General features: G+C 36.4%; 1 protein-coding gene across 1 annotated transcript in view; it reads right to left on the reverse strand.

The window, feature by feature from the left end:
- The window catches only part of TMEM30A (transmembrane protein 30A), a 37,232-nt gene extending 23,336 nt beyond the window's left edge, over nucleotides 1-13,896 (reverse strand). Inside the window, exon 1 of the mRNA XM_011383559.2 lies at nucleotides 13,534-13,896. Within this exon, the coding sequence (XP_011381861.1) occupies nucleotides 13,534-13,770 (237 nt within the window). The 5' untranslated portion in view covers nucleotides 13,771-13,896. The remainder of the gene's footprint in view (nucleotides 1-13,533) is intronic.
- Between the last annotated feature and the right edge of the window lie 315 nt (nucleotides 13,897-14,211).

Raw genomic sequence — 14,211 nt, forward strand, 5'->3', positions numbered from 1 at the left:
ACAACATTTTTTAAAGTATTTAAAATGCTTCCTTTTTATTAAATAGGTAATATATCAATGTTAGAAAAATTGCCCTCAAAAATGCTCATCAGATAAAGGGGGTGGAGGAAATAAACATCCATATTTAAATTATTTAGAGCCTCTTAAAAGTTAGCAGTTGAATGGATTTTTAAAAATCCAGACACTCTAGGTTATTTTATTTTTGAAGATTAATTTTTTTAAATCAACATCTGAGTTCTAAATTTAGAGCTATAAGACAAGTTTAATCCTTTATATCTTAATAAAATTCTATGGGTCATATGAAATATGTTGTATGTCTCTGTAAATTATAGAATCCAAAAAGGAACCATAGACAAGATTGTTCCTTCTAATTGAATCAGAAAGCCTCAATCTCACACTTGTAAACAATAAATGAATGAATCAGGTAATATATAAATGTAAATTATCTTTGAAGACAGGACAGCAATAATGAAGCTAGCTATTATTTCCCAAATGTCTACTCCATGCCACAGAGGAAAGTGAGATTCAGAGGTGAAGTAACTGCTCCAAACCACAAATGGTATGTGACTATATCAGTTTCCTAGGGCTGCCATAACAAATTACCAGAAAATGGGTGTTTTAGAACAAGAAATTTATTCTCTCTCAGTTGGAAGCCAGAAGTCTGAATTCAAGGTGTTAGCAGGGCTATACAAGCTCTGATAATCCTTCTTGCCTCTTTCCAGCTTCTGGCAATGGCTGGCACTCCCTGGCCCGCAGCTGCATTGCTCCACCTCTGCCTGTCACATGATTCTCCCTATGTCTCTGTCTTCACATCATCTGCCCTCTGAGTGTCTGTCTCTCCTTATAAAACCACCAGTCCTATTGGATAGAAGTCCACCTGAAAAGACCGCAACTTAACTTGATTAGATCTGCAACAGCTCTATTCCAAATGAAGTCACATTCAAAGTACTAGAAGTTAGGATTTCAACATATCTTTTAGTGGGACACAATTCCATCCATAACAATGACAGAATCATATCTGTCTAGCTCCAAAGTTGCTGTTCCTTCCATTAGACTGCACAGCTGCTTCCCATAATATTGAATATATGCACTATACCATAATTTAGAAATGTGGAAGTCAGTTTAAAAGACATTATATTTTAAAATTCGTACCAATTGTTAATATGCTGATGTTTTAAATGGTATTCCCAAATCTTCATATTTTTCACCTAGAATACTGATTAAAAACAACTTTATTATGATAGGTAGAGGTCGCCCCAGGACCATCTTAACTTTTAGAGTTTGAAATAATACAAATTTTCATACAGAGTTTTTATATATGGCATTTAACTTATTTCTACAAACAAAAAAGTAAGTTCCAACATGAAGTTTTAGTTTACCCTTAAAAGTCTTACTAAGATGTCAAGTTATAAAAATTGCCTAGGACAGACTTGATGAAAAGGGTTTTGCTAATTCTGCTCCATCCTATATGATAAGGTAGATCAAAGGAACAGATCAGCAATTAATATGAATAGAGCAGTGCTTTCTATTTTGAGGAAATATATGGCTTTTCTATTTAAAAAAAATTGTTTCTGTATAGTCATATAACTGATATTAGAATATCAGTGGCTTTTACCTTTATCTCCAGTGCTACCTTCTGACCATAACCTCATGCCACCTCATATCATGTGTCATCCATTATACTACCCTCTCTAAATAGTCTGGACTCATCTCACCCCATTTTTGTATTCCTACATGTATTCACTTGGTTGAATTTCTTCCTTGCCACTTGAAACTCTTACCATCTCTATTTCAAACCCATGGTGATCTTTTGAAAATTAAACCATATTTATATATATGATTTCTTAATCTTTCTTGGTTATGCTTCTTCACTAAAAATCTGGCTTTAGAAAAAAAATCAATAACGATGGTTCATTGAATCCCTTAATCTCACAGCTAATTATGGCCTTTTGATATCTGTAAATGGTACCACCACTGTCCCAAGCAGCCAAGCTCAAAATCTTGGCATCGTATTTGGCATCATTTGGCAGTTCTGCCAATTCTTCCTCAGCAATATACTTATTATCCTTGAATTTGACTCTCATTGCTTCCACTACAGACAAAACTTTTGAGACTTCATACCAGTGCATTATATTTTTTAAACATCAAGTAAAAACAAGTAATTTCTAAAATTTTTTCAAAATTAAATATGATCACAGATGTGAGACCTCTGAGAGCTCTGAACAGCCAATTTATTCAGTATACTGATAAACAATGTTATTAGATGTTATAATGTCACATTATCATTCTTACATTTTAATTTTAGAAATTAAACTACAAATCTATTTAATTGATGGTTGGTTTATAGTTTCCAGTTTTTCATAACTAGTAAGTATATAACAGTGTTTCCTTCTAAAGCCTCAAAAAAATTTGTGGGAGGAAAGGTATTTTATGCCATTTTTAAAATCATGCACTCTCATTCTTTTGCTGCAACATACGCCAATCAACCTGTTTGCTAAATTTTTAGTACTCTCTGGGATTACTGTTCAACAAGCAAGTTTGTTTCGGCTTTAAATATAGATGGATATCATAGGTATACAAGTTTGATTTTGTAGTATATAACATTTTCCTTAGCTAATTTCAATAATCCCTTCAGAACCATAATACCATTCAGATAATTAATAAACTCTCAATAAATGGTTTTAAAATTTCTTGATTGTACCAACTGAGTTTAGTTCATTCACTCACTCTTGCTCAAATATCTTAGTCTCTATTAGATGTCAAGCATTGTGTTATAGGGTAGGAATACACAATGGAAAAAAAACATTGTTCATGCCAGAAAAGAATTTACAGACTAGTGGGATAGAAAGTCATGTTAATCAATAATTACAGGATATAATTTAATAACATATGACAGGTCAAAATCTAGTACTTATGGAACCTGAGAGAAGCATATATATCAGGTGGTGAAAGGGAAGAATCAGGGAAGACTTTCCAGTGTTCACAGGAATGAAATTTGAAAAACATGGTATAATAAGAAAAGGAAGGGCATTTCAGGTAGATCTAGCAGCATGACACATTCCAGGACCTACAGTAGTCTGCTACAGCCAGAGCAAAGGGTCTAGGAGTGGTAGATGAGGCTAGAGAAGTAGAAAGTAGCTTATCATGAAGAAAATTACAATTTACGTTAAGAAATTTGAACATTATCCTATGTATGCTAGAGGGAGCCATAGGAGAAATTTTAATCAAGAGAATGAAATAGTTCAACTATCCTTTTAAAAGGATCGCCCTGGCTGTAAAGAGCAGAAAGATTTAAGAAAATGCCAGACTGAAAAAGAAAACAGAATGGTACTGCAATGATTCTGCTGAGAATCACTGCAAAAGAGCAGTGGGGATGGGAAAAAGAACAGATTAAAAATATATGGATAAAGAATCCATAGAACTTAATGCTTAGAGATGCAATGAGGGCAAATAAGTTTAGGTTGACTTCCAGGGTTTCTAGCTTGAGAAACCACATCTTACATTCACTGTAAGACAGGTACACCACTGCTTTTCATGTTGCTAACTCAAAGGTCAGCTCTCAGTACCCCATTTAAATGAACTATCAGCAGCAACACTGGTTGTTCACACACTCTTCCTTGAAACTGGTTTCCAGGACACCACACTTTCCTTGCTTTTCTCCTACCTCCTTGGCTGCTTCTTTTCAGTCTCCTTTGCGAGTTCCTCTTCATCTCCTCAACCTCTACAAACAATGGAGTGACTCTGGGCTGTCTTTGAATGATCTCACTTTTCTTTGACCTCCAAATATTCTCTTGATTTCATTTCATCTTAAGTCTTTATATATCATCTATGCTGATCTGCCCTCAAAATATGTAACCCCAGTTACGACCTTCCTCCTAAACTCTAGACTCATATATTCAATTGCCTACTCATTATTTCCAACGTGGATGTCCAAAAGGCATCACATGGTGACAAGTCTAAAAAAAGAATTCTTTATCCAGCTTCTCACCTCCTAACCCTATTATCACACCAAAACTTTTTCTGCAGTCTTCCCTATCTTGATAAATTACAACACTATCCTTCCAATGCAGACCAAAATATCTTAAGTTATTTTTGATTCTACAATTTCTCTCATACCTCACACATTTGCTACATGAGAAAATTCTATTAGCTCTACCTTCATAACATATCCTAAATATAAGTGCTTTTCACTGCAACCATTCTACTGTAGCCATCATCATCTCCTGCTTGAATTATTGCCAACAGCCCCTTAACTGGTTTCCCTGTTTCTACTTATTTCCTAGGTAATAGTTTCCATATCACTGAGAGAGTGACTCTTTTAACTGTAAGATTATGACACCTGAGTAAAACTTTTCAGTGGCTTTGCATTACACTGAGTACAGAAGCCAAAATCCTCATAACGATCCATGTGATGTGCACCCCACTACTTTACCATTCTTAACCTCATCTACTGTCTTCCCCCACTTCTCACTCTGCTCCAGCCACATTGGACCCTACCTCAACCTATTAAGCATACTCCTCAGGACTTTTGCTCTTATTATTTCTTCTGTCTGGAACACTCTTCCCTCAGATATCAATGTGGCTGACTCCCTCACCTCTTTTAGACCTTTACTCAAAAACCACTTTACTGAGATCTTCCTTGACTACTCTATTTAAAATTGTAAACCATTCTTCAACCATTCCTATTTCCCTTCCTTCATTTTTCTTCATAGCACTTTTTACCATCTAATATACTTCTGATACAATGAGTTAAGGAGTAAGTTAATGGGAGATGGGAATGGACATTATCAATAAGTGTGGACATCCTTCTTTTCAAACAGATTGTGTGGAAAAAGAAAATATAGACCAGCATCCAGAGGAAACAAAAGAAGAGGTCAGAGTGCTAGGATTTGAATCCCAGCTGTATGACTAAACAAATGACTCAGTCTCAGATTCAATGTCCCCCTCTAAATATAAAATGAAAAGAATAACATTACCCTCATAAGTGTCACTATATCGAATAACATATGTAAAATTCTTGGCAGAGTAAACACTCAAATAATATTGGTCATGATTAATATTTTTATTATTAAATTGAATCGAGATATAACATTTTCATTCTTTAACAAAAACTGGAACACATTTATATGCTGAACAAAGAAGGAAAAAAGAGAGGCTAAAAAAAATAAGAGGAAGGTGAGGATATTCAATATTCCTTCTACAACTTGTTTTTAAAAAAACTTACCAGCAAAGCCTTATACCTGATTTGCTTTTCATATACAAAATGACACATATTGCCTTTTACGATGAAATCAAGTTCAACTTAATACAATAGTCAATATAAAAATGGAATCATTATTTAATGTCTAAACTACTCAGCTCTCACATCTAGACTATTCAGCTCCCATCCAACCAACATATTACTACCAGATAAATCTTCCTACATATAGCCCTGTGTTGCAGAGACTATTAACAACCCTGCACCCCAATTTCTGTGCCACCTTTCTTCCACAGTATAAAACTCTCAATTACTAGCAAAAACCTTGTTATAAGAATATATTTTCCAGCCTTCCTTTAAGTACAGAGTGGCCTTGTTACTAAGTGGAGGTGGTATGTGGCAGCTTCCAAGAACCTTCTTTAAAAGGCCTTTATCCCTCTGTCCTTCATCCTTTCTTCCACACTGCTACCTGGGAAAGGATGTAACAGTTAGAACTCTAGCCCCTATTCTGGACTGTGAGCACTGCAGCCAATACCGAAGAATAATCAAGCAGTAAACTAGACAGAGTGAGGACTCAGAAAAACAGCCTCCGAACTAGGCAGGGACTGGGTTTCTAAGAGAAATATGAGAATGATAACCTTAATTACTCATTGCTGAACCCAATCCTGATATATGCTGTGTCAATCATGCTACTTCCCCAGTTTAATACATTCATTATCAAATACTCAAATCTATCCACAACCTGGCACCAGATGATCTGTCCTTACTCCTCCTATTTTTTCCACATACCTTTTGATTTCCTAAAACTATACCTTTGCTCATGTTAACCTCCTTTCTTGGAATGCATACAATCCCCTTAAAAGTACTATTTATCTATCCTTCAAGTTCTAGCTCAAAGCCCACATCCACCACGAAGTTTAACAAGGTTGTCAAAGACAGATGTGCTCTTGTCTTCCTTTAAATTACTAAGCCATTTTCTGCCTGAGCTACTCAGCTAGCAATGTTTTTATATGTATGTCTTATCTCCCTCAAAAAATTCCAGGGTCCTCAAGAATAAGGGTTCTCTGCTTGAGCAAAAAAAAAAAAAAATCTGTCTGCAAACATTTTTCAATCATCCACTGTGCCTGCAGCAGCACTCTACATACAGAAAATGCTCATCATTGATTAAAGCTGATAAATTTAACTCAGTCTATGAGTTTTACCATTAAAAAGAAAAAAGAAAAAAACCACAATACCCTTCATCAGCTCAAATTCCAGGGTAGTCTGACCTCATGTTCAGGTTGTAATAAAACCTGTTGGGTCTAAAAACAAAGTTGGTGAACATGGGAGTGCAGATTTCTCTTCGATATACTGATTTCCTTTCCTTTGGATATATATATACCCAGTAGTGGGATTGCTGGATCATATAGTGGTAGTTCTAGTTTTCAATTTTTTTAGGAACTTCTATACCATTTTCCATAATGGCTGTACATATTTACATTCCACAAAGGATCCTTTTTCTCTACACTCTCATCAACATTTATTCTCTTGTTTTGTTTTGATAAGAGAGTAAATCTTATGTGTTCTTACCACACCAAAAAAAAGTACTATGGGATGTGATGGATATGTTAAAATGCTTGACTATAGTGATCATTTCATAGTGTACAAGCATATCAAACCATCACATTGAACATATTAAATATATACAATTTTTATTTGTCAATTACACCTCAATAAAGGTAGGAAGAAAAAAAGTTTACACTGATAATAGTTCATAACTTATCCAAAAAAGAAGGGGCTACCAGGTGAGAGAGGAACTCTAGTTCTCTTATTTTAAAAACTAATGCTTATTAAATGTCAAAAGCATACAAGGCACAGTACAGAATACAATGATAAGCTGGAGACCTGCCCATCAGCTTAAATACAAAACACAAAGAACCAGAGGCAAAACAGAACAACAGATGTAGATGCTATAAGTTTAAGAGTTATATCTCTCTGCTTTGTTTGCTACCATTGTAACTGTTCCTCTAAATCAAAATGGTATCTCTTCTTACTACTCCTAAAACTACATCATATTCCTAACTTATTCTTAAGAAACAGACTGAATTTAATGTAGTGAGAAAGGAGGAATTTGAAGGCCATGCAATTTTTATACTGTATAAGAACTAGAAAACTTCAATTTTTGAATGTAAATCTGTCTTAAAGGAAATCAATATAAGACCTAAACAGGTCACTCAACAAAGTGCTGAGTAATAAAGTAAACCATTTTAAGCATTAATTAGATTAAATTCAAAACGGCATTTTAAGTTCTCCCTTTGAATTGATCATTCCACAGTAAAGTATTTATCTGAAGGCTTTTCTAGAGGCTCTAACAAAGACAAAAGGTAACCAAAGTAAAACTTTCAAGAGCAATTTTCTTTAGATTGCTGGAACTATATCTGACTGTGACAAAGAAAAGAAGGATGTTACCTGAGCCAAGATTAACGGTAAATTTAGCTAAAGTATTTTTATATCTATTAAATTTGTACAAAGAAGGTAGAACACAGGCAATTATCAGTGATCATTATTCTTACCTGAAAGATTATTGAATAGAACGTATATTAAACAGTGTTTTTTTTGTAACAAACGATAAATTTGCCAGTATGTTTCTTTAAAATGAAGTCAAGGGCAGGAAATCCTCTTTTGTAAAGGACCAGAAAATATTTTAGGCTTTACAAACCAGGAAGTAAGGCCAAAAATATTATGTAGGCTCTTATATAACAAGAGAGAAAACAAATTTGCACAAATTTTTATTGACGAAATTCAAAATATAATAACAATTGTATACAATTTTCTGGTAACAGAAAAAACTGGAATTATTTTGAGGGGGATAACATTTAGCATAATTGGCATTCAAAGTTAATGTTCCCTATCATCAAATCAATGACAAATGTTTATCTGTAAAACCATTCTCAGTTCCTTGGCCTTACAAAACAGTCTGGCTATTCACATTCACTCTGCCATGCCTTGCTCTAAGTACTGAAGTTAATTGAGAAATGAATTAAAACACTAATACCACAAATCTCTTAATATCTAAGAGTCAGCTTCTAAGCAACTGCAATTCATTTGCATATTAAAATCTTTAAATTTCTTAACATAAAGTGCTTACCCTTTAACAATCTACAAAGAAACCTATTCTTCCTTGACACTTTATAAGTAGCTATAGGCTACTTATAAACAAAGAAAACTAAATGCAGGAGAGAAATTTAATCCTCTCAGAAATCTTAGAATCTAAGAATCCAAGTTTTATAGGAATTAAAATGAGATAAAACTATATTCTTATAAAAAATTAGGAAAAAAGAAAATAATCAGGATTAAATACCAAGAGGAGGAAATTTGAGGTTTCTCTAATAAAAGTGGAGGGGAGGGGACTGCTAATCCACTAAAATTTAATGAAAATGTATCTTGAACACGTTGGGCAAATATTAATTTGAAGTAAATGTTTAAGTTTTTAATTTACCCTGAATTATTACTCTGAATAATGTCCACATCCAATTCTAACCATTAAACAATATAACTTCGAAGTGATAAATGCATTTGCAACAGTTAAGAATACCTCACTATGTTTTTCAAATTCTCTCTATTCAATAACTCAGCCTCATCAACAAGGGCCCTAGACTAGAAAAACATTACCTTTGTGGTAGAAAGATGTGCCTGACTCCCGCATTGCCAAATTAAAGGAAACAGTCATTCCTTGCTGCTAATAATAAATGAAGATATTAAACATTAGTGTTGAATGATATTAAATATCTAAAACATTTTCTTATGATAAAGTTAACAACTTTCGTTTTCCAATAACCATTTTATTAGATTATGGAAAATCTAAAACCTAACTAAACAAGATACATAAACCTTATGGCATGGTAGGGCAGGGGTGGGGTGAGATACTGGCAAATACAAGCATTAATATTAAAAAATAACTTTACTACACTTTTTTCAGGAGTCTAACACAATTTACAAGAACAGTAATTTTTTAGTATAACATTTCTGGGAGAAAGATAAAGACCCACTGATTTTTATACCTCAAAAGTTTGGATTTCTCAATAAAGAAAAAAAACAAGTGTTGGCAAGGATGCAGAGAAAAGGGAACCTTCATACATTGTTGGTGAGATTGCAAATTGGTACAGCGGCTATGGAAAATAGTCTGGAGGTTTCTCAAAAAATTGAAAATGGATATAACTTTTTGACCCAGTAATTGCACTTCTGGGTATTTATCCAAAGAAAAACAAAACAATAATTCGTAAAGATCTATGCACTCCAATATTCACAGCAGCACAATTTACAATAGCCAAAATATGGAAGCAACCTAAGTGCCCACCAACAGACGATTGGATAAAGAAATTATGGTTCATATATGCAATGGAATATTACTCAGCCATTAAAAAAAATGAAATCCTACCATTTGCAACGACATGGATGGACCTAGAGGTGATTATGCTGAGTGAAATAAGTCAGACAGAGAAAGATAAATACTGTCGGGAGCCTTAAGCCTGCCCAAAGATAAGAATCACATCCTGAATAAACTCTGCTATCTGTGACCATTTGGACAGCCAGGGCACTGGGAAGCGCCGGCCTTATCTCGTGTCTTTGATCCCCATTCCCCTGCCTGCAGAGCGAGAGCCTGCAACTTCTCACACAGCCCATCTGTTTCTGACCAGCCAGGCAGAAATCACCTTCTGTGGTGGTCGCCAATAAGCTTGTAATGAAATACTCTCTGATCAGTCCCGCCCCTGCCCTCTCCACCTGAGTGTATAAATATAACCACTTGAAAATAAAATTTTGAGGCTTGATCAGAACACTGTCTTGCCTCCACTCTTTTCTCCCACCCATGTTCTCTTCAAGGTGCGGTCCTCCTCGGGTTCTACGCAATAACTAGGTCCTGCGGGTCGGGACAAAATACCATATGATTTCACTTATATGCAGAATCTAAGGAACAAAAAGAACAAACTAATCAAAAACAAACTCACAAATATAGTGGAAAATTTGGTGACAGACACAGAGGAGGGGGGTTGGGGTGCTGGGAGAATGGGGTGAAAGGTAAAAGAAGTAGAAATTAGTAACTGATAGTTGGTCATGGGGATGGGGAGCACAGCAGAGGGAATGCAGTTAGCATTAATATGATGGCTAGGTGGAGGGCCAGGGGAGGGGGGAGCAATTGGGGTATTGTTTTATGAACTATATAGATGTCTAACCAATGTACTGTATACTTGAAACTAACTGAAATAAATAAACTTAAAAAAAAGTTTGGATATCTGATCTTAGCACTTTAAGCTATATTACAAAATCATCCTGATTTGGCAAGTCTCCTTTGGCCTAGTAATTTGAGTAATACAGCAATGAAAGATCTTAAAATTTTCAAAAATGAGGAAATAATCTAAGAGGTATAAGCAACTTATAGTGTGAACGTTGAAAAGAACTCTGGTTACTCGTTTACTTTTAATAACCCTCAACATATTTGAAAATAAACTACGGTCTACTGCCATGCTACCCTGAACAAGCCCAATCCCATCTGATCTCGGAAGCTAAGCAGGGTCAGGCCTGATTAGTGCTCAGATGGGAGACCACCTAGAAAGATCAAGTGCTTTAAGTGTAAAAAATTAAAAAAAAAAAAAAAGGGATTGTAAACTGACAAGGTCTTTCCAGTTTGTGAGATCAACCGAGGGTTGCCTCGTCTAATAAATAGATAGATAGATAGATAGATAGATAGATAGATAGATAGATAGATAGATAAAATGAAATAAACTACAGTAGTGTCTAGCAAAGAGTAGAGAGTAGGCAGAAGCAAGCATGTGTGTTTTGGGAAAGCTCCTTAAGTTTTTCTCAAAACTACAGATGTAATTCAGAACCAATTCTCTACATATCTAACAGCCAAATTAAAAATAAAAAATTGATTCTATATGTCACAACTATATGCCACACAACTATATGTCAGTGTTGGTACAAAATTCCTTATCATTCCCAATTTTCATACCCTTTGATTCCAAAGGGGATACAATTCGAATTTGCAACATTTTTTTAAATCACATTAAAGTTGGAAGCCACAGAATTTTACAGTTAAACAGCATCTTAGAGATCAGCTAGCCTGAACCTTTTGATTCTTCAAATAAAAAGAATGGCACTCAAAAAATATGCCTAAGATCACAAACAAAGATGGGACTTCGAATCTAACAACTTGATCTTTAACTTCACTGTCCTATTAACCAGACCAAGCTGCAGATTCTTCAGGCCACTTGAAATCAGACGTATATATGCATGAGATCTATTTTAAAAATTTCCATTTCACCAACTACTTAGTATGAAGAACCTTATTTTATTTCAAAACCTAGAAGTTTTTCAAAAAGTAAACATTTATTTTTATATTATAGTAAATATTACAGAAGTTGAGTTTTGATAATAAAGTAAATACCCATCATATACCATTTCTAATTATTGCTACTTTCCTTTCAACATCTTAAGAAGTTAAATAAGATAGTCAAACTTCTAATGTTAAATTATTTTCTTCTACTTAACTACTAACATTGCAATAAGAATCCTAATATAGTGTGAAAGCTTAAGGTTGGGAATAAAAACATCTGGGTTTGGGTTTCTGCCTCAATTCTACACTATTCTTCTAGCTTACCAACAAATATTAACCTCTCTGGTTCCATTTCTCATCTCCTGATTAGGGACCATCATAATAACTGTAACTACTTATTGTACAAACCCAGTACCAGGAATCTTAGCTATACTGTATCTAATTCTTACATTAGAAAGATAAGCATTCTTACATTAGAAAGATAAGCATTATTTGTGTATTTTAATATGTAAGATTTGAGGCTCAGAGAGATTAAGTTTGCCAAGAAACTGAGCTAGTTAATGGCTAAGCAGAATTTAAACCCAGTTCTGCCTGATCCCGGCCTTGAGCCCACAGTCCTTGCAATACATCACTTTATTCCTATGTGTGATCCTAGGGTGATTGGGAGAAAAAGAAGTACCACATTCGAAGAACTATTAAGGAGACAGAAACAAATTCATGCTGGAAAACATACTGTTACACTTTCTCTAGTTATTAAACTGAAAATGAATTTTTAGTAAGGGATTTAAAAACTGTGCTACAGATACTCTTATCACTGTTATACAGAAGTGAACACTGTACAATTAAATATATATTGATTTCACTTTTAGAGGTAACATTGTAAATTAAACTGGAAAATAAGTATCTTTATGCCTAGTCCAGTTGTTGAAATAAAATTACTCTGAAAGCCTAATTAAATCACATGCATAAATTTAAAAGTATTTAATAAGACTAGAGGAGAAAATGATACACCTGATACAATAGAAGAAATCAAGAGATCTTGGTGCCAGATACTGCCCTTTCAAACAGATAAAAATACCCTCAGATACTCAAGAGGATGAGCTGATGTCTAATACTGGACATCTATATGAAGTATTTACATTCTAGTATCAACCTATCTTCACCAATGCAAATGATGAATATACTATGTTTGCTGCTTTGACAAAGGTCAAGAGGCTTTCCCACATTTCTCTATCATGTCTTATATCAATAAAATATTCAGTAGACAGTGTACAGCTTATCCTCTGTTTGTGATCACTGACTCTTTTTTTAAAGTTTAAAACCTGGTGGGGGGTGAGGGGGCGACTAGGGCGAATGTAGGGTATGGTTATTTATAAACAGCCTAAAAGCAAAACCGGAATTGAAGTTTCAGGTTACCTTTTACCTACATCATGCCCTACAACTAAAAGCATCAATTAGTTCAAAATAAAAGATACTGTGCACACTTCGGTCATTTGTCCTAATATGTTACCTGGTAACATATGACAACTTCTTTAACATAAAAAACACCAATACCTCTATGACTCTGGTCCTTTCCCTCAAATGGCAAGGTGTTAATCTGTGTCCTAGGATAATCCCCACAGGTACTGACACTCTGACCACGTCAATTCCCCCGCAGTAATATCTAGACATAACTTCTTATTTTCCACTTCCTTTCTCTCTCTGCCCTCATCCCTTTTTTAACCTCCGCTGGAGGTAAAAATCCTCACCGAGCCACACAAACCTCCCATTAAAGGGGCGTTCTTTCTTTGATCCACCCTCTGCATTAAACATTCATTCTATCCCTAACCGTGTAAATCGCGAGAGGAAGCTCGAACAAAACTGCAAAATCAGAAAATCTGACGAAAGAAACTGAAGAGAGGGCAGGTGTGGGGGAGGTGAGGCCCGTGGGTCAACTTCCAGAGAGCTGAGGAAGGAGAGGGGCAGGCCGTAAGGACCCCACTCCCAAGCAGCGACAGCTCCCACTGCCGCTGCCTCCCCTCACCTCGATCTCGCGGATGTTGTTGGAAGTGACAAAGATGCCGATGCCAATGGGGATGAAGATGAGGCCGATGATGAAGAATGTAGGTAGCACCGTGCCAGCCGTAAGGATGGGCTGCCATGCCGGCAGCCGTTGCTGTTTGAAGGCCGTGTTATCCGGTCTCCGGTTCTTAGCGGTGCCCCCAGGAGCACACGGGGGCCCACCGTCCACTTCATCCTTCGCGTTATAGTTCATCGCCATTGAACCCCCGGGCGCAGCTCCCCGACGCGCTGGCGGACCGCCCAGGGGACCCGCCTGCTGACCCTGACAGAAGACGCGCAGGCGCCGCGGCCGCCTCCACCTCCAAAGTCAAGGCGGAAGAGGTGGGACACCCTTCCGCAGACGGCCGCTGACCGGAAGCTGGAGTCGGCTGGGCACGCAAGAGGGAGGGGGAGAGGAAGGAGGAAGAAGACTGAGGGACAAGGGGAGGGGAAAAGGGAGGAGGGTAGAAGGGGGAGGGAAAAGGCGGACGCACCCTAATCATCTGCCCTGTGACGACAAAGTGAGGGCCTCAGCCCCAGAGCGTGAAGCTACGATAGCGCATGCGCAGCCCTGGGAGCCGGGGCGAAAAGGCCGTAGCGCTTGCGCCACAGGCGCTTCTTCGCGTCACTTGCCAAAGGTTCTGTTTGCACATAACCGGCC

Source organism: Pteropus vampyrus, unplaced genomic scaffold (assembly GCF_000151845.1).
Source record: "Pteropus vampyrus isolate Shadow unplaced genomic scaffold, Pvam_2.0 Scaffold526, whole genome shotgun sequence".
Classification (NCBI taxonomy): domain Eukaryota; kingdom Metazoa; phylum Chordata; class Mammalia; order Chiroptera; family Pteropodidae; genus Pteropus; species Pteropus vampyrus.